The 23,227-nt window shown below is 48.1% G+C and overlaps 1 protein-coding gene across 2 annotated transcripts in view; it reads left to right on the forward strand.

Moving 5' to 3' along the window:
• LOC122719727 (protein O-mannosyl-transferase TMTC2) overlaps positions 1–23,227 on the forward strand; it is a 130,033-nt gene that overhangs the window by 102,606 nt on the left and 4,200 nt on the right. For both annotated transcript variants that reach the window (XM_043945800.1, XM_043945802.1), the window contains exon 7: positions 3,941–4,185. In XM_043945800.1, coding sequence (XP_043801735.1) covers positions 3,941–4,185 — 245 coding nt within the window. The remainder of the gene's footprint in view (positions 1–3,940; positions 4,186–23,227) is intronic.

A 23,227-nucleotide genomic window follows, 5' to 3' on the forward strand; every position in this document is an offset into this window, starting at 1 on the left:
TTTTTTTTTTTTTTTTTTTTTTTACGGGATACAAAAACGCGCTTATAAAGCGTATACACATTTATATATATTTTATTTAATTTAACGCGAAGGAAGGAACGGGGACAAAATATACGAATGAAAAATAGATGGTATCAACACAGCTGTTCCACCGTTAGACAGAGTTTACGACGCGAACGTGATTCCACCGCTATTTTTCAGATTAGATTTCCCATGCGTATTTTTAAACGTTTTATTTTATTTCGTTTCGTTTGTTTGTCGACAAGAGAGCTCCGATGTTTCGACGAGGACGAGTCGACCGACGTTTTCGAGTATCTTCTCTCGAGTCTGAACTCGCTTCGTAACTTGCGGAGATATGACGGTTAGTTACGAGTGACGCGCCGAGTCGTTCCGAGTTTTGCCGAACTTGCACGAGCAGGTTCCGCCAGGCACGCAAGATACGAACATTAGCGGAAAATTAATTGGGCGCGCGAGCGGTGCATGTAACGGAACGTGAAAGGCGTGTGTATACACGCGTCGATTTTGATCCGGCACAACTGGATATTGCGAATGACACCTAGAATCACGACGCGCAGCGCGAATTCGAAATATCCGCGAATCGTTCCCGTCGAAATTCACCGCTTTTAATTAATTATCCGCGCGTGAACCACTCCAACGATCCCCCGCCTCCCTTTTCCACGCCTCTCTCCAGCCAATGGAGGCCGCCCGTTCGAATTCATAAAAGCTATAACGGGGGCTATCGCGATGAAAAATCGCGAGGCAGGGTGTATCGACCACGTATCGACGGATACACAGTAGCTTCGAATAATCCGCAACCATTCGTTTCAACCTCGTTTTCGAGGTTATTAAACGAGGAATAATCTTAAATATTTCTTTGCTCGAAAAAGCACAGCCTGTTTCGAAACTGTTTTCCGTGTTGGGTTTCGGGGAGGTGCGGGTCGTGGCGACGAGGCGACGGGTTTAATTAGCAAAAAGTTTCCTTTAAGGGAAGGATGGAGGAGAAACTGGAGCATCGAAATGGCAATTTCCTGGCCGGTGCCTTATAGAAGGAACCTACCCCTATGTTTCGCATTATTTTGAATAAAGAACGAGGCGGCTACCCGGCAATCCATTTTCCTCGTCGCGGTCTCGGGGGACGTACTTTATGGAATTAGAGTATCCGCTTCCCAGGCCGAGGCACTCGGCTTCTTGGATATAATTCGCGTGGGGATTTATACGCGTACCTCGCTCGTTATAATAACCGAGCTCGTAAAATCGGTCGAGCGTCAAAGTTTACACGTTCGAGGCATACGCGAACGAGCGAATTGACGGGAAGTGATAATGGAAGCGAAACGAAAACTCGGTGAGGAGACGGCCTTCGACCTTTAATCTTAATTCCATCTATTTTATATATATATATATATATATATATATATATATATATATATCTCAATAGCTGGATAGATTACGCGCGCATCGATTCAGTTGACCACTCGATACTCGTTGATTTAAAGTACTACAACGAACGGGCTGCGCGCCGTTTACGCAATATCTTAAAACGTCGCAGCGGCGAGGGAACTAGTTCCGATACAGTGATGGATTAGGCGGAGAATTGCGGCGGGCGTTTCCTCCCCCGAATAGACCACGAGGTCGTTAGCCGTTTCTGTATGGCGCACGCCATTTCGACGGTGGAAAAGTTGATCCGTCCGTTCAGGTTAGTCACGTCGGCAGAGTCACGTTGTATCTCGGAGGAAGCGGTGACACGAGGGATCGCCCCAGGTATCGATTACTCATTAGCGCTTTTGGAAAAGTCGTCGCTCCGCCCGTGCGGTTAGTCAACGTCGGGTTCGCGCCTAAACCGATCCTTCGATCGCAGATAATTCGTCGATCGATCCAGGCCGGAACGAGTTTCGGGGGATAGGTAAGGGGTAATGCGAATTTTAGAAACGGACCACTCGCCGTCGATTACTCTCGGTTCACCCCAAGGGATCGACATCGGTATCCGATCGTTAGAGGAAAAATCGGATAGAATGGAGAAACATGGAGGGATTTGGTTTAGGCGAAACTGGATTTAGCCGGGACAGAGAGCGATGCAGAGAGGAGGCGGATCGGAAAATTTGCCCATCACACGCCTCGTTAATGAAAATGTTCTCCTCCTCGCCATCTGTTTATACTGCACGACTCGAGGGTAAACGTCTTGCCTCGTAATATCGCGTGGGATGATATCGGGATTAACAGTCGCGTTCGGGAATGATAGTATATTACCAGGAAGAGGGTCGGAGAGTTAAACGCGAGGAAATTAGAAGATCGAGTCGGTCGATTCGAGGAGGAGAGAAAGAGAGAGAGAGAGATATCACGGATTGGAAATCCGTCGTTGGAAATGTGGAAGAAGCAGATTGCCTCGAATTAAGAAAGATTCCCGCGTTCGCTTTATCGATCCACGGAGATTCCTCTCTTCCTCTTTTCCATTCTTCAATCTCCTCCTTCGTCTTTCTTCGCCTCTCTCGAAGCCTGGTCCCTCTTCTCCTTTTCCTATTCGCTTTTCCCTTACGAGCGTAAGGGATCACGTTTTTCCACGGAGGGTGACAATAAAAGTGGAAATAAACTTTTTAATACGTTTCACTTTGGCCTGGTTGTTCGGTGACGCGGGCCACGCGGGGATTCAACCGCGCCGCAAGGATGCTCTCCTCTCTTCTCTCCCCCTCCCGTAACTTGAAATTTTTAATTAAAGTCATAGCCGACCGCGGCTTTTTGTCCGCCTCTTGGATATCCTCCCCCGTAGTCGCCAGGCCATTGTCGCCGCGGATCGTTTAACGGCTACAACAGCCTGTACTATTAAATTTACAGGAGGGGGGGAAGTTGAAAGGAGAAAAAGAGAAGAGAGAAAGGAGGAAGAAGGAAAGGAAAATCAATGGATATTCCTCGAGATGGAAACTTTGGAATTCCTTCGCGGAGAGAAGATTTTTTTCGTTTCAAATTAAAATCCTTCCTTTCCCCTTTACGGTGGGAAACAAACGGTTGGAAATTAGGCCGAGGGTTGAGTTATAATCTTCGTCTTCCTGTAACGAACCATTTCCGCGTCGTTTCGTACGGCAGGCCGTCGTTTCGCACGATATTTAGTAATTAGCCAAAGAAATACAGGAGGAACACGCGACAAAAGGCGGGAATTCGTGCGGAGTTAACCCGATTCCCAGCCTCGACTCATAAAACCCAACCCATTCCGGAAGCGAGCCAATGCCCCTTTAAATAGAAGCGGACAGAGGCGGTGGTAGCAGGGGCTATGAATGTCTGGATTTACGTTAAAGACTGACCTCCTCCTCCTCCTCCTCCTCCTCCTCCTCCTCCCTCCTTCGCTCTTCCTCGGCCATGCTTCCATCCCAATTTCTAAAGAAATCCTCGTCGCCGAGAAAAATCTGCCGTGCCCAGTTCCGCTTCCCAGAATCGAGCAAAAAAATTGGATCCTGTTATGATTTCGCCGCTCTCCAGTTTCTTAAATTAAGCGATTCAACAGGACGTTTGTCGTTCTCCTTTCGTACATTTCACCCTCGCTTTCCTCCCACTCTTCCTCTCGCTGTGCATACAACGCTGTACATATTTCGATAATTACGCTGGAAATAGAGAATCTCATAACTCGAGGATTTAATAACTCGTTGGCGAAAAAAAAAAAAAAGAAAAAAAATTAACCGAGGAGGATAAAACTAAAGGGGGAGAAAAATCTCCTCTCCGTAATCTTTCTATTCTCAAAAAGAGGGGAAAGGGGGAAGGGGGAAAGCGAGAAGGAGAAATAATGATACGTCTCCTTGGTTGGTAAATTGGGGATGAGAAATGGAAAAACCGGGGCCGATTTTCGATTTATATAAATTCATGACCGGATGGAGTGGGAAAGAGAAAGAGCGAGAGAGAGAGAGAGAGCGTAATCCCAAACCAAAGGTCTGATGATCCTTATCGTTTGTCTTTGCAGAGGCTTACGTGAATCTGGGCGCGGCGCTGGCCTCGGTCGGACGTGGAACGGAAGCGGCTGCGGTTTTGCGGGCCGGCGCATCCTTGGATGGTTCCGGGCTCAAGGACAAGAGGGCTCACGAGGCGGCCAGGGTGCAGGCTCTCCTTCAATTAGGCGCCCTCTACGCCGATCAGGGCAGATTACAAAGGGCCCTGTCCGCGTACAGAGAGGCGCTTCACGCCCTCCCGGATCACTATCCACCTCAGGTCAGTTCGCCTCATTTCCCGCTTAGTTACTCGATCCACGCGGCCCCGCGACCGGTTACAAACACGATCCGCTTTGACGGATCCCCCCCTCTCTCTCTCTCTTTCTCTCTCTCTCTTTCTCTCGCTTTCGCTCTCTCTCTCTCTCTCCTCCCTCGAGAATCGATTCGTCCAAGATAACGGATACCCGCGCACCCAATCTCATTCTCCGCGAAATTACGCGGCATCGAATTATCCGAGCGGCAGGAACACCGAACATGGAAATCCTAGATACGTAGAATGCAATCGAGTAAACCGAGGATCAACCCACCCCAACCGAGATTATCCGTTCCAAGAGATTATCCTCGGTGTACGAGAGATCGAACTACGAGAGGGTGTTGAAGCGCAGCTTTTCGTTCAAAATTATGACTCGTATATTATATAACCGTATATGTGTATTACGTGATGCGTATTATTACGATGCCTTCGATCGAGTAACCTTTACCTTCTTGGTTGAATCGCAATTAACAGGCTATCGCGATTGCGATCGCGCATGAGCCGGCGTATGTTTGCACGACGTATGAATTGCAATTTTCGTAATTATTACCCGTTGTTTGGGGGGAGGATACATCATCCGGTGGTGGCTAATTAAATTCGTTCGAGTATCGATCGGGCGTGCAAAAGTAGCTCGGATTCGCAGCAACCGCGTTGCCACCGCGTTTTTCGGGCGGGCGCGGAACGAAGATGAATTCAAAAACTCGCAAAGTAATTAACGTTTCATCGACGCGTGCAGGAGGAAGGGGGAAGGGAAAAAAATGGGAGAGGAGCAGCAGGTTTCAGTCGGGCGCTTGGCTGCAGTCGGTGTCGGCGTTGTTTTGCATCAACGACGGGCAAACGGAAGGAGGAAGCGTCCCGCAAATATGATTTTCAGTCGCGTCGTAAACCAAAATTAAAAATTTTAAGCCCGTCGTAATCCTCCCCGCCTTCCTTCTCGCTCGCCCTCTCGCATTTCCAACCATCCATTTCCTCGCCCATCCCTTTCTTTTTTTTTTTCTTTCTTTTTTCTTTTTTTTTTTTTTCTTTTTATAACGCTCGAGGAAGGAACGCTCGGCGTCGCGTTTAACTCTTTCAATTTTCATTTAATCTCCTGCGTATTTCCGCGCCGACCACGCCGACGTTTCTTCGAACACGTATTTTCCCCCGCCGGGAAACGGTGGCGAGAAACCGGTGTTATATCGAAAATAATATACACCGTGAGGCCGTGAAACGAAGTTATATTACGTTTATATAAATAGAGAGTTAGGTTTCAATTCTCCATGGTCCAGCGTGCGAACGAACCGTTAATACGCGATGAATTTGCATCGAGCTGCAACGACTTGGCTGCGTTGAACACCTAATAGGAAGTTTGTAGGTGGTCGTAACTGCTCCTTATACATATATATATATATATATATATATATATATACATATATATATCGTATAAAATTCTTGCTCTGTCGGTCTGATCGATAAATCCAACGCGTGCTACGGTACCCATAGTTTCGAGAGAAACGAGGGGAGGAAGAAGAGGAACCGCGTTGATTTATGTCACGGTAAATTACAGAATTATTCCACATCTTAATGCTTGCCTTCACCTCTAGCTACGAGCAACCCTTTCGAGCCTCGTGCACGAGGTTAGCACGCGATCAATCCAAAAGTGATTCTCCCGACCTTTCCACACCGGTCGCTGCTCCGTCACAGCTCTTAATTGCTTTCTAAGGTTGTTCGGCGAGCAACGACGAATGCTCGTCCTGTCGCGCCGCATTTTCGCGATTACCAAACTTTCCTCGCCCTTTTCCGGTATCGTCCTGTCGAACGAGATCGCTCGAGCGATCGGCCATTTTATCCAAGTGGAAACTCGACGCGTCCAACTTTTTTGGACGATGGCGCGACAACAACGAGCGACCGGAACGGCTGCCGCTTCGACTTTCGGGGGACGAGGAGAGAGAGAGAGAGAGAGAGAGAGAGAAGTTTTGCATTTTTACGAGATCCTCCGCCCCCATCCGACCGTACATAACACGCCGGGTCACCCGTAGCTTTCTACGTGGCTTCTGGCGTGGCGTCGTCCTATAATTCCTGCGCGACAACAATTTATACGAAAAGTATTTTTCACCTTTTGCCGCGCCTTTTTCCATCCCCTCCCTCCCGAGAAACCGTCTCGCGCGCCAAGAAACCGCGAATCCTGGATTCGGCGCGTTCCGTTTCCGGTTGGCAAAAATTCCCCTCGAGTTTCGCTAAAGCGCTCGTTAAAGCGGCTACGACCTCGCCCGATGGTGGAAAGAATTCCCTCGTAAATATCGCCCGATTTCCACGTGGAAAAATTTCCTGCCCTTCGAGATCGACCGATTCCGGGATTACGTATGTTTAACGGGTTCTAAACCGTAACCTCTTGAAAATCGTTAGAGTAGAATCGGATTTCTTCCACGTGGAAAATTCGTCTCGACGAGCACGCGCCGCGTACACGCGCTCTCCATTTTATCCGGTGATAATTCCAGCCGTTCGATTCGGCCGATAACCTAGCGAGAAAAGCGGCTTTCGATCGATCGTGGCCGTAACGAAATTTCATCCGTGGTTTCAACGCAAAATAAAAAAAAAAAAAAAAAAGGAAACTGGGAGGAAACAGGGCGAAGAGAAAAGACGGGGGAGAAGGGATTAGTTTTCGTTCAATCCGCCCCAATATTTCCTGGATGGGTGTTTTTCAACTACGTTTCGAGAATTTCCGCGAAATTCTCACCGAGATTGAAGCTTGAATTTGATAATTTATCGGGGGAGAGGCGATCCGGAATTTTCAAGAAACGCGAAGTCCTTTTCATTATTCATTTAGGGGGGCTAGGTTTATCGCGTGCACGCTACATTACCCATCATCCATCCCCCTGCCACTCCCCTCGCCCGATCGTCAAATCGCCACCGAAACTTTTCCCTTCCCCTTTTTTAGACTCGATCCGTCTAATTGATTAAAACCCTTCTCTTCTCGCCGATTCTCGGGGAATCCGAAATATTTGATATCGGGGAAAATTGAAATTCCTCCGACCCCCCCCCCGACTTTTTTGCATCCCCCTCCCCTAACGTCGCTCGCTCCTCCCCCCTCCGATTCACCGAGTCAAGTTCCATTCGCCCGAATTTCCTCCCGAAGAATCCTCTCGTGGCGATTCATCCAGCCGATTCGCCGTTCGACCCGAGGGATATCCGAAAATCGTTGAGGAATCGCTTCCAGCGCGAAACACGGCGAATAACACGGTATATTCGATATATTCATAATCGAGTCGTACGGAATTACGGGGGGAGAGGAAGAATCGGCAAGAGGCTCGAAATTCGATCGATCGAGATCGAAAGGGTTGCACGCTTGGAAATCTTGGGAATTCTGAGCGAGAGGAGACGGAGAGAGCATCGCGAAAGGGAGAGAGCTTGGACCGTGCGATAACGTCGTCGAGGTCGAGGATTCACGATCGTTCGGTTCGGGGAGGTATCCTCCCACGAATCGTAAGTTTAAATTGGCCGGCCGATATCGGTGGCTCACGCGTCCACTTTTTCCACTCCCTCCCCTCGTCCACCACCTCGAGTTATCATCACTTCCGGGAAAAACTTTCTCGACCCGGGCTTGTAACGAACGGAGCTGGGAACGTGCTATCCCATCTGCTTCCAAGGTTAATCGTATCGAGCCAGCTCCCTTTATCCCGATTTCGAGTTTCAATAATTTTCGAAAACGGTTTTGGGAAAGCTCGAAACGAGCCAGAGGATCGAGATCCATCGGTTCCATCTTATCGGAGGAGGAAAGAGTCTCGATGGCAGGAATCTATTGCAACGCGTTATTGGCGTTAAAAATTGAATTCGCGACAAATGATCGGTGGGCGTTACTCGTTTTTCGACGACTTATCGATAGATACGCTGGGGGAGGAGAAAGAGTGTCGAAACGAAAATCGGGGCGCTTTTTTTATATTCGAGGTTCACGCGACCGAGCTCGTTACACGTGTTAACCACCGTGATCACGATGCGATCACGCGAGCATTAAATCCATAGCGATTTCGAACTCGAGGAACGCGCCCTCGAAGGAGGGCGATTCTGAAATTTACCTTCGTCTCGACAAAAGGGATAGCAACGCGTCACGTGGGGCGCGCGGTTTAAACGCCGGCTGCTCCTCCATAACTCATCGCCGCGATTTAATTTATCACCCTTATTCGTTCGCGCTTAGCCAGGGCAATTAGTCCCCCCCCCCTCCCCCTTTAATTCATCGCTATTTAGTCGTCGCCCCTGGATTTATCGTCTTATTTCAACCGGGTCGTGGAAAAGTTGGAATTTATCTAACATTCGGGGTATGCGAAACACGGTTGGGAAACTACCTCTAATGAACGTCAAAAATTTCGAGCGTCGTTTCTCGATAACTCGAGGAACGAGCCAACCGCTGATAATTTAACCCGGCCTCGTTCGCGACAATTCCCTCCCTCCCTTTTCGCCTCGTCCATCATAATCGAATCGTTGCGGAGGAACGAGGATGGAGGCGAGAAGAAGAAGAAGAGGAAGAAGAAGAAGAAGAAGAAGAGGAAGACAAAGAAAGGGGAGGCGAGGTGAAAGGAGAGGAGATGGTTGCGGAATCGTTACGGAATCGGATCTAGTGTTTTCACGGTCGTGAATCAGAAGGGGCTGATCCTTTTGGACGAACGTCGACGAACGTCGACGACAATCGCGGATCGTGATAATGAGACAATGGAGTGGGTGGCTCTCGCGGCAGACACCAACTATCGAGCGCGGTTTCTGGAAGCAGAAACAGAAAAGAGAGAGACCCGACCCCCGACGAACGGCTGCTCCGCCATCTATTATGCGCTCGTGCACTCGTAATTATGCGCCTCGCTTCTCGGGGAACGCAAAGAATTCGCGACGATGCACAGAGACGCTATGCGCAGCCCGTAGTCGTCCTCCACCACCACCTCGCGAGATTTTCTTTCATTTCATTCCGCCACCTCCCTCTCATCCCCGACCTCGTCCCATCGGATAATAAACGTCACGAAACCCGGCCTCCTCGCTCCCTGCATCCACCCTCCAACATTAGGAGCGAACGGTATTATCTCTCGCCTCGAGTTTATCGCATCGATCGAATGGTGTTCAATTAGCGACGCAGCTGGGTCCCTGCGCGTACGTGCACCGAAGAGGGGATCCCCTCGAATAGATTTTCCAACGAAATCGATGTAAAGTCGACGAGGGAGAAGAAAGAAAGAATTCGAGTGGACGATTTTCGCATCGATCGAACACAGTGTTCAATTAACGATGCCTTTCGTACGTGCACTGGTAAAGAGATTCGAATACCGTATCCAGATTTCGAACGAAATCGATGTAAAATCGATGAGGGAGGAAGGAAGAATTCGAGCAATGGTGTATGAAAAATCTGCGAGGACGATCTCTGGATCGATCGAGCAAATGTTTCCTTTTTACTATTCTGATACAGTATTGAATAATTAATTCGTTTATCTTCGCTCCAACCGATCTCGATTCCTCGATTCCTCGCGATGCGTGGATAAAATTGACGGGGAATTTCGTTTTGGAGTGTCGTTTCATTCGCGCGATAACGTTATCAATAATTAGGAGCAAAAAGCCCGATTCGCCCCGAGTACTCGACCAAGTTTCCGGAAAACTTGAGAGAGAGAGAGAGAGAGAGAGAGAGAAAATTAATAACCGGAAAGTTTCACCCCTTTTTCATTTACCTCGTAGCCCGATATCCCGCGAGGCACGGAACGGTGCGTGACACGCCTCGATTTCGTTAATCAACCGACGACCCTCTCCGCCGTTTCTCTCTCTCGATCGTCCCCCTTTTCTTGATCGTTCAATAAAAACTGAAGTGAGAATCATTATCCGTTGCCCGTCTTCGCTTATTTCCCCCCTCGGCCGTCACCGCCTCCCTCGAAAATTCCACGTTACACTTGGATGCCGGAAACTTTGATCAAACTCCGTGAAAAAAGGGGATACTACAAATAACTCGAAAATTGCGATTAATCGCTTCGGGCTTAAAGAGGCTTAGGGAAGAAATTTTTCGCCGGGATTGTTTATCGATTATTTTTCTTACTTTCCTTTTTTTTTTTTTTTTTTTCTTCTTTTAAGAAGATTAAACTACGAAACGTTGTACGGAAATAATAATCGAACGTAATATACTTCGAACAAGGATATATCGCTCGGGATAACGTAGTTCAGAGTTACGTATACCGCGTTCGATTGATCATTCGGACAGTTAATTAAAGATAACACAAACTCTTATTCCATCGAGACAGGATTGAAACGTACGTGGAATCAAGACGATTTCGAATCTTGAAGCGTTCCCTTTTTTTTTCTTTTCCTATCTTTAATCCGTTTTATACACGGAATATTTCGCAACGATCGTTCTCAATTCGATCAAAATATAAGATATTTTATATTCAATTAGATTTCCGATAGATACCGATCATCTCGAGATTTCTCGAGATTATTTTCTACATTTCGAGGGTACGATCGATGGAGGATGCGTCCAAGTCTCGTCCTCCCTGCATCGACTGCTCCTTTTGTCCGAAAAAAGAAGGGGCTCGTCTCGTTTTATATGTCGTTTTAATAACAGAGGGTCGCTTTGTGCCACGCTGTTTGAGTGGCTAATTAGGTGCTTGCAACCCTCCGGCCCGACACACAATGCCGCTCGAGGTAATTTCGCGACCCCTCCCACTTTTCATCTCCCCTGGCCACCCTCCTCCTCGTACACCGTCTTCCTTCCACGGTGTACGACCGTCTACACCCTTCAATCTTCATTCCCGTTCATCCTTGTGTACCTCGTTTCGTCGGACGTGGCCGCCCAGCTAACTTCTCCCCCTCCTCAATTCCATCCCCTCGCGTCGCCTCCTTTCGATATTTTCACGTCGGCCACGCCATCGTCTTTCACTTGGCCGCATCCCCCCCATTATCCTCCCTCCCCGAAAATTCTCTTTCCCCGACTCGCCTCGATCCGAGATTCCATCTTTTTCACTTTTCCGTTCGACGCGAATCGATCGGGAATCGACGGAAACGGGGATCTGGTCGGAGGACGCGATCATGGAGAGATCATTAGAGAGTGTAAACGTTTGTACGTGCGTTAGAGAAGGAGAAAAATCAGAAGGTTATTCCTTCCTTTTCTTCTTTTTCCTTCTCTTTCCTTTTTTCCTTTCCCCCCTTCTCTCACGAGACGAGATGGCGTGGAACGTCTTTGAGAGGTCGGCCAGCCGACCGAAATGGTGAAATCGAACGTCACGTTCGTGGCGCTCGCGTTTCGAACACTTGGAGGGTTACCCTGGGGAGCGAGACCGGAGCCAGGGAGTATTCGTACCCGTGCTATAATAGAGTCGATAATGTTCCATTCCGACTCTTTTTTTCCTCCCTTCCCCTTCTCTCTCTCTCCAGCCTGATGGAGTTTCCCGTTCCCTGGAGGCGGTTCTTCGCTAGATTCACAGCTTTATAAACCGAAACCAGATCCGGAAGAGTACTTACTCGAAGGGGGAAAAACGAAATAAGGGAACGCGCCGATGAAATTTCTAACCGGGGTTGATTAAATCGTGGCGGATTAACGATCGATGAGAAGAGTCGATCTTGATATTTTTTTTTCTTTTTTTTTTTTTTTTTTTTCCCCCCCGTTATCGAAGCGAAGCGCGAAACTCTGGAAGAGCACTTCTCGTCTCCCCTTCCCCTCCCTCAGGCGAATGGAAATGATAACGGGGGTTCCGTTTCACAAAAATTTCAACCCTCGAAAAGGAAAAAAACGATTTAACAATCCGGCACAAATGGATGTTCGAACATCCGCGAATTCGATCCACCGCGAGCTCCGAGAGACGGCGAGTTTCATCGCCTGCGTGCCTCGCTCCCTGGCGAATTTTCATACGAAACGCAGGGAAGGAGGGGAGGAAGGGGAGGGAGAGGAGGATGGAAAAATATCGCGATTATATCGTTTCGTTTTTCACGGTAAGCGAGAAACTCTGTGCAACGAATAATCGATGCGCCGGTAATTAACGAGGGGAGGAGAGGCGCAATCGAGCCCCGAGTGGTAAAAACGCGTCACGCCGCTTCCGATTCACCCGGCGAAAATATGAAACGAGTGTAACGCGAGAAACGATTTCGGGGGAAACGATTCGAACGCGCTCTCAAACGCGTGTTTACACGTGTTTGCGTCAAATTGCGAATACCTATATATACAAACGCTGTAAACGTGCGTACGAATTTGCAGGGAGTTGGTTGGTAAATTAAACATTGTTGAAGCCAGATCTTGAAGCGAATCGAAAACGAATATTTTTTAACGAAAAAATATTTTTCCTTCTCTCTCTCTCTCCCTCCTGTAAAAAAATAGTTTTCGCAAGAACGACGTTTTATCGACAACCTTCTAACCATCTTCTTCTTCTTCTTTAAAAAGTCAATTTCGAGCTGCTTTTAAATTACACGGCCCATTTCCAGTCGCCTCGAGTCGAGCCGAGCTACGGCGAGGTGGACCGTACCCCCGTTTTCTGTCAGCAATTTTAATTTTAACGCCAACCATTCCCCCAACAGCTCTCTCTCTCTCTCTCTCTCTCTCCACGTAGCAGCGCACTTTAATCTTCCAGAAGAACCGTCCATTGTGCCGTCCCTCAGCCGCATTTTTTTCCTTTCTCCTTGTGCCCCCCTCCTCCACCACCCCCTGGCGAGCGGCGTCGCAACTTTTTCCAGATCTCGCGTGCGGGCGATCGCGCGAGAAGAAAGGACAGGAGCGGGTTTCGCGGCCACTCGCTCGAATTAAAACACTTTTCCTCTTTTACGCGGCCACGCTCCCTTTGTTCCCACTGTGCCTCGTTCGAGTTTCTCTGGAAAACTCGGTCGGCCTTCGTTTCGAAAGGCGGGGGCGACGACGGGGCTCCGAAGGGCGGAAACAGCAGAAGGAAGGGAAACTTTTGAGAGAGCGTGCGCGACATTGAAAGAGTAGCCGAGCCTCGAAGCTTCTCGCCGCCGCGCTCGTTTCATCTTCCCTCCTTGATTACTCGCCGCGGTTCCACGGCCGTTTCGCGAGCGCGAATCGCTCGCGCCAAGTCTTTTTAAGTAATGAAATCCTCGTAGCGGGGGGCAACGCCTTCCTTCCTTCCTTCTTCAAGACGCTTATTACCTCCGCTCCTCCCTTTCATCCGCGGTCTTCTTCTTCTCCAAATTCACGTGGGATTCAACGAAACCCACGAGGGGAATAGTACGATAGGGGAATAGTGTTATAGAATTTAAAGTTCACTGAAATTTTATATATATGATTTCATTATTGAATGTTGTCAGCAACATTACTATTTCATAGTTGGTAGCTATTTGTTTCTCTTCGATACACGTATTTCAAATGTTTTATAAACAGATACGCGCAATCACGTATAATCAAATATATTCATTCAGCTAAACCCGTATATTTTATTTATTGTTTTCCACTGCCCAGTCAACAAATAGTCTTCGTTTAAACGGGCAGTCTCGAATCTTTATCGAGGCAGAAAGGATCCGGCTGGCTTTTGTTTTCCTACAGCTCGGGTGTGAGAGTTTATGTTTAATGAAAGTTGGAGTAGTCGATTGGAGGAACCTCGTGAAACTTTACGAAATTATTCGCATATAGGATAGATGGGTAAGTTAGAAGATTCGTGTCACTCGAAAAGAAGAAAAGGTTCCCCTGCAACCAAAGCTAATTCGATCGAGACGAACGTTGAACCGCAGCGAAAAGTTACTCGACACCGAGTGGAATTTTCTTCTTTTTCGATGGAAAAAATTCACAGGTTTGAGTTGAGCGTCGCGAGCGGTGTACGAGGGATGAGAAGGGGGAGGGAAAGATTGTCGAGCTATCGTCTTGCGGATTAGTTTACCCGTCGAAACGACGTAAAAATAATCGGCCTTGGTTCCCCGTAGGATATTTTCCCGGCCCCATAAAACTATAATTTCGTTCCCTTTCGTTCTTCCCTCGTTCTTTCCGCGTTACCTTCTCCTTCTTCCCTCCCACGGCCTTCAAACTGAAAACAATTCCGAGCGATTCAATTTCCTTCCCGTGCAATTGAACCAACGAGAGGGAGATAAAAATCATCCCGGAGCAACCGGAGGAAATTTAATTTCACGGAGAGGGGGGAGAAACGACGTTCAAAGTATCGCGATATTTAATACTCCGAGCTTGTGGCCAGGCGTACCTGGTGGTGGAGAAAAATCTGAGAGAGAGGGGAAGAAACGAAAACGTTGTTTGCAAAATCAAACGGACGATATTCGAGGAGGAGGGGTGTCTCGAATTCGCCACTTTCCTTTGTTCTTTGTGCTCGACGATCTTATTTTTTCTTTTCTTTTCTTTTTTCCTCCTCCGTTCGTCCAATCCGTTCTTTCGTCCAAATTTTGCGACACTCGAACTCGGTTTCAGTTTTCGATTAGACACCTCGATGGCGAAACGAGGCGTTCATTTACGTATATATTCGATTGGAGAGAGAGACGAGCGGCCATTCGTTTATCGATTTCTCGTCAAGAGATAGGACTCTGATCGAAGAGGAAATAAAGAAAGAAAGAAAGAAAGAAAGAAAGTGGCCTCGATTGGAGAGGATCGTGCGAAAATAGACGTGCGGGGAAGGAAGGAAGGAAGGAAGGAAGGAAGGAGTGGCGAGGGCAAAGGTTGCTCGGGACCCGGAGAAATTTAGTTCCCGAAACGAGGGTCTAATCGGTGGTGCGATATCTCTCAGGACTTTACGACGTCGTCCACGTGGAGGGGCGCGCATACAGCGCCCCCCCTCGTATATAGAAAGCCGCAGAGAGGGCGGGCATGTTGGGAGACAAAAGGAGAGGAGGGGGAGGGACGCGTGGTGGAATCGTGCACGTACACAAAGGCAGAGGGTGGCCGCCGCGCACCGACGAAAGCCCGAGAAAGGGTGTAGGTGTGGGTAAAACATCACCGGCAAGATTACAGCGGAGTTTCGCCAGTTTCCCGATGTTTTATCGCGATGACCTCCCCAGGTTTCCCCAGCAGAGTCCAGAGGTTGGCCGCCCGTTGGCGTGGAAAATCGGGCGAAACTTTGGAATAATACGGTAAGGAGAGAAGCGTCCTCTCCCCACCCCTATCGAGCGCACGAACAACACGATTATCCGTGATTCTCGATGGAGGAATCGTGGAGGCCCTGCTTTTCCTCTCCGAAAGAAGGAGAGGAATCTTTCGATCTTCCGACGATCGAGTAAAGCGAGAGGCGATCTTTCTCTACTGGACCCGAATCCACTTGTCCTCGCGGAGAAGGAACACCGCAGATTCTCTTCTCCAGAAGAGAAATCTAATTCCAGAGTGTCTTCCTCTTTCTCCCTCTCCTCGCTATCCGAGAATGATTTACGAGCAGAACTGATAATTACTTTGGTTGCGTTAATTTTCGAGTCTGATTAAAACGTCGCGTTGAATCGGATAACGGTAGGATAAACGGGTTGGAAAAAATCCTCTGCCCGCTGCAGATAGCGTGCCCCCTGTTCGTATTCCCCGCCTAATCGAGATTCTTCCCCGAGAATTTTTTAAGTGGATTCCCGGTTCCCGGCAACGGCAACGGTTTCCAAAAAAGTTTCGGCCGTTTCTCGCTGGGATATAATTTGGGTACAAGAGGAAAAAGCCGTTTTTTCAATCCCGGAGATAAACGAAAAAGGAAAGAAGGAGAGAAAGAAAAAAAGAAAATAGTCGGCGAGGGCAGAGCACAGAGACTGCTGGAATTTCGAAAGCAGATCAAATGAAAGACAATCAACGAGAGATTAATCGAACGGCCGGCTATTTGGACGAGCGCTCGCAAATATAATCGAATTTTCCTCGATTTTCACCTCGACGCTCGCCTCTTATTCGCCAAATTTCTACGATCGCGTGACGACGATACGCGAGATTCAAGCAATAATAAATTATAAGCGAAGTTGCCGAATTGTTCGAATTATCGATCGATAATCGGATCGGATTCGAGGGGAATCAAGGGTCATTTTTAGAGACGAATCAACCGTCCATTTCGCCCCGATTCGACATGATTTAACGAGCGGTTAAGTGCAACGACGAAAGGAAAAAGTTCCGTCCAAGACGCAAAGATCCTTTTAGCCGGGACAAAACTTTTAACTACTGGCCGGGTCTCGTTGTTTTTTCCCATCCACTCCTCACCCGTCAGCTTTACAAAACGCGAAACTAGACGCAATAAACATTCTATTGCCCCGGCCTCGTTATCTTCCCTCTTTTTTTCCTTTCTTTTTTTTTCCCCCTTTTTACCAACTCGTGGCCGTAAATACTTCCACTTTAATAAAAATTCGAGCTGACTCCGAAATAAAACTTCGACAAACGTGGCGGTATTAGTTATCGAGTTTGTACTCTCCTGCGTCCTTCTCTCCTTCTTCTTCTCCTTCTCCCCCACTCTCCAGGCGCGCTTCTCTCTCGCCTCGACATTACGGCCCCCTGATATCAACTTATTTCCGCAGTTAGTCCTCGATCCCTTCCCTTTCCATTTCCTTTTTTCCCCAACTTTTCCTCCTCCCTGCTAATTCTTCCTCCTAAGAATACGTTATGTAACCGGTTTGAACATCGATCGACAACTTTCTTTCGAGTTTTTTTCCTTTCTTTTCCTTTTTTCCATACGATTTCTATCGCTTTTTATCGCCCCCTCTCCCGTTCCATCGTTGACAGGGGACTCGATCGATGATCTCTCCTCTCCTCTGGCGCATCCTCCTCTGGCGCGGTACAATAGTAATTTAAACAATTGGTGGATACGGTGGCACGGGGGACACCCGTGTGAATCGTAAAATACGCACCGAGCGAGACAACGAATTTCCATTTGTCCCCCGGGGAGATCCTCCGCGATTCGATATTACGCGACCATAATACGAAACGAGTAATGCGGCCGGAATTAAAGCACGATCCGCCTCCCCCCGCCTCCTCCGCCACGTCAATCGGATTGCAGACAGAAATTAATCCATTCTCTACGCGCTCTCCTAATCAGTCGTCTGATTGTTCGTTTCGTGGGATCGATCGATCGCAATCCTCCGAGAAGGGTGAGGAGGAGCAGGAGGAGGAAAATCCGAGCGTTCTCGATTATAGGATAATACAAAATATCGGAGGAGAGGAGGGAAAAAAACTCGAGAGATTCTCTCTCTCTCTCTCTCTCTCTCTCTTTATCATCCTCGGATGATATACACATATACGTTTCTAAAAAACGAGGAACGAGAGTACGGATTGATAAATTTTGAATCATTCTCCTTCTCCCTTTCTCTCTCTCTCTCTCTCTCTCTCTCTCTCTTCCTCGGTCAGATGGAACTGTTTTCGAGGAATGGCGCGAACGTTCGCGTCTGACCGCCGCGTATTTATCTAATGTAAATTTAATACAAGCCGACGAATTCGAAATAATTTTCGAAAGTTTCGCCCGCTGGGTTTACCCAGCTGTGGCGGAGAAGAGAGTGAGAGGGAGGAAGAGGAAGAGGTTTTGATCAATTTTCCCTTTCCTCCCGCGAATATTGTTTACTCTAGTCGAGCGTGTGCGACCACGCGCTCGCGTGCCTCGGCTAACGCGAATTTAATGCAACTCCGGTGCGGAATTAATTCGCGAATTACCATACGGGGCCGCGGTCACCCGCCGGACCGCGTTCACGTCGGCTTTTCGCCGACATCTGAAAACGCCTCGAGAAAATCCCTTCCAGCTCGATGCTGCCGAAGATACTCGCAGGAGGACAGGAGGGGGGGATCTCGTTCGATTATCCCACGCTCTCCCATTTCAATGTTCAACCGTGGAAGCCGTGTGGCGGCGCGCTGATTTGAAAAAAAAAAAAAAAAAAAAAAAAGGAAAAAATTTGGAGGGTGACTGGTAATCGGATTAACGATGATATTCCATGATTCAATGGGAGGAGAGAAGTTATTTGCCGGGGAATATTAAACGTATTTCGGATAAAAGAGGGGGTAACGATCGTTTTAAAAGAGAGAGAGAGAGAGAGAGAGAGAGGATTGTAAGCGGGGAGAGAGTTCTTTGTTATGAACTCTTGGAGGAAATTGAGGCGATTAGCGGGAGGAGGGAAACACTGTCCGCGATTAAATCGATCGAGAGCCGACGATGGGAGAAAAACGGGCGTCATTAGCGGGCAGGAAGGGAATCGTCTTTCTATGACAACGCCAGACCGTACGTTTCTTTGAGGGCGGGCGGCAAAAAAATATCGGGCGCCCCGATTAATCGTCGGCCGTGTTCGGCCCAGTCCCGAATTTTTATCCAAGCAATTTCGAAAACGTCCGCGGTTTCCGTGTCCCCGTTTTTACCCACGAAACAAAAACTTTCACGCTGATGAAAAATATATATATATATATATAATATGTATCGCATATCTCCCAATCAGATTCGAATCAGATTTCACTTCATCGAGCGAATAATTATTATTAAAATATTAAATTGATAAAAGTTTACCGCGTGTCGATGGAAATTTCTCTCCCCAAGAATCGTCCTTGATTGTACTCTATCCTCGTTACAAAAAATCTTTGCCAAGATAAAAGGAAATCGATCGATCATAGACGAGCAACATCGTCGGGAAAGAAGGCGCGATTAACGGTTTCGATTCGGTTTCGTCAAAACTGGAGCGGAAAACTCGCCGCCGCGGGATTAAAACTCGAAGAAGGGAGGGGGGGCAAGAACGGAAGGCGTCTCCCCGATTCGGATCCCCGACACAGAGAAAACACGGGGGAGGAAGGAGCGGAAAAAAAAATATTACTTCACCCCGACGCTCGACCGGCTGCATGCACGCGTCGTTACCCGCATACGTGTCGGGAATATATCTTAATCCGTTGAAGCCCCGGCCTGAATATTTATGCGAGTTGCCGTTTGCGTTGTAAATCGCCACAACCCCCTCTTCTCCCTCCCCTCTCCCCTCCCTTTCGCCTTTGTATTTTCGTTCAAACGTAGCGTATATGTATATATATACGCTAATTGAAATCGTTCCTCCGTCGTTTTTCTCCTCGACGGAGAGGGAGAGGGGAAAAGGATGGTGTTTTTCGATCAATCATCGATGGAAAATTCGGATTTTTTTTAAGCGGGTAAATGTACACCGTCGGCGGATGTGGAATCGAATCTTTGGTTGGAAATGGGAAAACGGGCAACGACGGGATAGATCTCGTTTAGTCTCGTTACCCACAGATATAACTTTGGCGGTGGGGGGGGGGGGAGGGGAGGGTTCTCTCAAATTTCTATCCGATCTTTCGACCGCAGGGATAGGAGATGGAATGGAAAAGCAGGCGTGAATCAAGGGCAAGGGCTGAAAGGATTTGAAACGCGAGCCCCCAATTTAACCCAATTATTCCGGCCGATTGGGTTTCCCTTGCGTCACGCCACCCTTTCACTTTCTCTCTCGTTTCCTCCTTTCGTTCGCTCGAGCGAACACGGCGACTCGCCTAATTGGCCCGCTCGACTTCTAATTATTTGCCCCTCCTCCCCCCCCTTTCTCGAGCCGCCATCACCACTACCACGGGCGATGGCGAGTGACAACGCGTTTCGACGAGAATCTTGGTCGAGGGAAAGCTTTGAGCGCAATTATCGAGCGAATCAAACGAGCCATCGGTCCAACCGATGGCGAGCGTGGCCAATCGATAAGCTCGAGTAATTCACGCGAAACCGTCCCGTTGAAACCGAAACGGCGCTCCTTTCTTCGATGGATCTCGCAATTCTTGGCGTCAACTCGTTCCGTGCGTCGTTTCTCTTCCATTGACGAGGACGAGAATAAAGTTTTGACCGAGTCACTCGATGCTCGGTATATTGGAAGGATCGATTAAAAATTTGTACCGCGTTTAATTCGTATCCTCGGTGTTAATCCTTATCATTTATTTTTACATCTTGTAGATTTGATAATTAGTTTTTTGACCATCGTCGCGAGGATGACGATCATTTTTACCGAGCGAGCATGCAAAGTCGCGGAAAAAATTAATCGGTTTAAAATTTCAAACGAAGCAAGAATACTTTAAGTAATAATTTTATTTAAAGTGTAGGTAACATTTATTCGTAGTTTATAATTAAACGTTTCGTTCGTATATAATCTCGGCGTTAAACGCTTCGAAATTATTCGAGTAACTTATCGAAGTAACTTTATTCTTGAAACCGTTTGAAAATTTTTGCCCATCTCTCTCTCCCTTAACGCGAGTGACGTGGATCGGAAGTGGAAATCTTCCCCCCTCTGCCTTTCTTTCTTTTTTCTTTTTTTTTTTTTCTTTTTTTAAATAATAATCCCCTCTCCAAACGAGCCATTGCATATTCGGCGAGGAATGGCGAGGTTTCCCTTTTGCCAGCCGTTTAGAAATTTTCGCCAGAGATCTTTCGAGATGGAGGCAAAAATTTTAATCCACCTTTTATCCGGCAAGTAACGTTATCAAAATTCAACGGATCGAGGATATTAGTCGGTTGGATTAACTCTTTTAAAATTTAAGAATTAGTCGCGACCGGGCGAGATTACCGATTCATCCGTTTCGAAAAGATTTAAGAATTCGCGTAAATTATTGAGAATTTTCCAAGATCTGAGGAGGCGCGAGACCGTTCGATCCCCTCCCGCTCTCGATTCGAGCGGCCGAAGCAGTGAAACGGCGCTTGATTAATTATTCCGGGGCGAGGAGTCGACAATTCGGCTTTGGCGACGAATCTGAAAATTTCAAGGAAAATGTTCTGTTAATTTGGCCGGTTGACGGCCCCCGCGCTTAATCGGGTTCCGAGCTTGATTAACTATTCATCCAACGGGCGGGCGACGTTATAACGCTTTCCTTTCGTCCCGATAACGCTCGGTTGGCTAATGAAAAAGAAAAGAAGAAGAAGAAGAAGAAGAAGAAGAAGAAGAAGAAGAAGAAGAAGAGAAGAAAAAGAAAGGAAAGGAAAAAACCTAGAAGGGGAGAAGAAAACTGGAAGAAACGCTGGTAAACTGGAAAGGCTTCTCCAGTCGGGCCCCGGAAAAATAGGCAGATTTTTACGCGAGCTCGGTTATTCCCCTAATTTTCCCCCGAAGAAAACACTCGAGGGGAACAATGAACATCGAACGACGCATCGCCTCTCTCTCTCTCTCTGTCTCTCTCTTTCTCTCTCTTCGGCTGCCTCGCCCCCTTTTTCGTTCCAACCAACGTCCGTAACTCGAGCCCGTATTTTCAACGGAATCGTGCCGTTGAATGCGCGTTCCCTCGTTGCCAACCGGATATTCTTGCGTACAAATAAAAGCGCGTGGCGTTCTCGAGAGTCTCGGAAAAGCCGAGGAAACCGCCGAGGAAACCGGTGGCATCGATTTTTCTTTTTCTTTTTCTTTTTTCCTTTTCACCGCCGTAACCGCGCAACAGCTATTCGACACGCCTTCCACGATTGCGAAAAAAAGAAGTAAAAAGTAAAGAAAATATCGTTGACTCGACTAAACGATTAAACCGTCGATTCGTTTTCTCGCGAATACCAGGAGAGAGAGAGAGAGAGAAAGAGAGAGAAGGTAAACGATTAAAGAAATTTTTTCGAAGCGATCTCTCGAGAACAATGAGAGGCCTGCCACGTCGATCACGTGGAACATGCAAAAGAACATGCGTCTTGCGGGGACTTGGGTATCCCCCGGCTGAAAGCGGCGCCGCGTAATACTCTCTCCAAAAGTAGTCCAAGTGAATAATGACTCCGTACAATGGAGTTTCGAGACCTTTTCCTCTCTCTCTCTCTCTCTCTCTCTCTTTGTCTTGCTCTTTGCGCAACAAGGGCTTAAACTTTGCACGAGGGCGCGCAATCTTGCCGCCCGTATTTACCTTTCTCGAGCACATTAGCGACTCGCGTACGAATTTCCGCGGTTTCGGTCGGCTTCTTTAAAGTTTTCGAGCCGGGGCGACCGGTCACACGGCTCCAGCTTCCACGTCGAAATTATTCAGGCGCCGGCGTCGTTACAATTTCACTGAAGGAATCGAGAGAGAGAGAGAGAGAGAGACAGAGAGAAGAGACACACGCGTGTCTGGCGTTAAGGCGTGGCGCCCGCAAAGGCAAGATTCATAAAGCGGTTTCGAAGCGGAGGGGAGGGTGAACGCCGCGAAGAGGAAAACTGAGCGAATAATAACACGAGCGTTCCATCTCGAAGGGAGAGGCCACTTTCTCCGATTCTGGCCTCCAATCGCTTTCCACCAACGGCGAGAAACTTGGTTCCCGATGCGCGTATCCGCACCGACCGAGAGCAATGTTTTTCTTAAAAAGAGAAAAAAAAAAACCAAGTCGCGTTGCCTTTTAACGCTCTCCTTCGATTCGTCGAGAACTTGGCTGAATTCTCTCTCTCTCTCTTTTTCTTTCCCTTTTTACTCGAGGGTAACGCTAAGTGCGGGCAAAATTTCAACCCCGAACCTCGATGAAAGTCGATTCGGCTTCGAATCGATTCGACCGGATTCAATTTGATCCGTGAGGCGACGAATAAAAGAGCCCGGGGCCTCGTGGAGAGCCCCCGATCGTGAACGATAAATCATCGTGAGGATGTGAACGGCGAGCGAAGCGTCGTTGATCGAATTCTTATGAATCGCGCGATTCTTGCCCGGGCTGATACAGATTACCACCACCCCGCCTCGATCGGATACCGAGTATTTCTTATACCAGAGATCCATCGAATCACGGTCCAATCGGGTCCTCCTCCGATCCGAGTTAGTCGGATATTCGACCTCGTTCCCTTTCCAAACCTCTCTCTCTCTCTCTCTCACCATTTGTCTTCCACCACCGGCGAAAGACTTTCTCTCTCTCTCTCTCTCTCTCTCTCTCTCTCTCTCCCTCTTCCCTTTGCTTACTCGAGGCCGCGCGCACACCGACCCGACACGAACGAAATCATAAAAGTTTTAGCCTACAACTCGGTGACGCGAGCTCAGGAAAGAAGCTTTTCGGTGTTAGTCGTTCCGTAACGCTTCCAGTCGTTTGTGTTCCCATCTTGTTCTCGTCTATACGTATCCTTCGCGCGCCCAAAGCCCCTCAAAGCTTCCCGCTACGTGTTCCTGCTATACGAGTGTGGACGCGTGTTTCACACGCATAGATGAGTGTGTTTGCGCAAGGGCCGTGCCTCCAGTCTGTCGGCCATTAGCAGCAGCCGTCGGTCCTGA

The sequence above is a fragment of the Apis laboriosa genome, unplaced genomic scaffold (genome assembly GCF_014066325.1).
Source record: "Apis laboriosa isolate Shangri-la unplaced genomic scaffold, ASM1406632v1 scaffold9_cov152, whole genome shotgun sequence".
NCBI lineage: Eukaryota > Metazoa > Arthropoda > Insecta > Hymenoptera > Apidae > Apis > Apis laboriosa.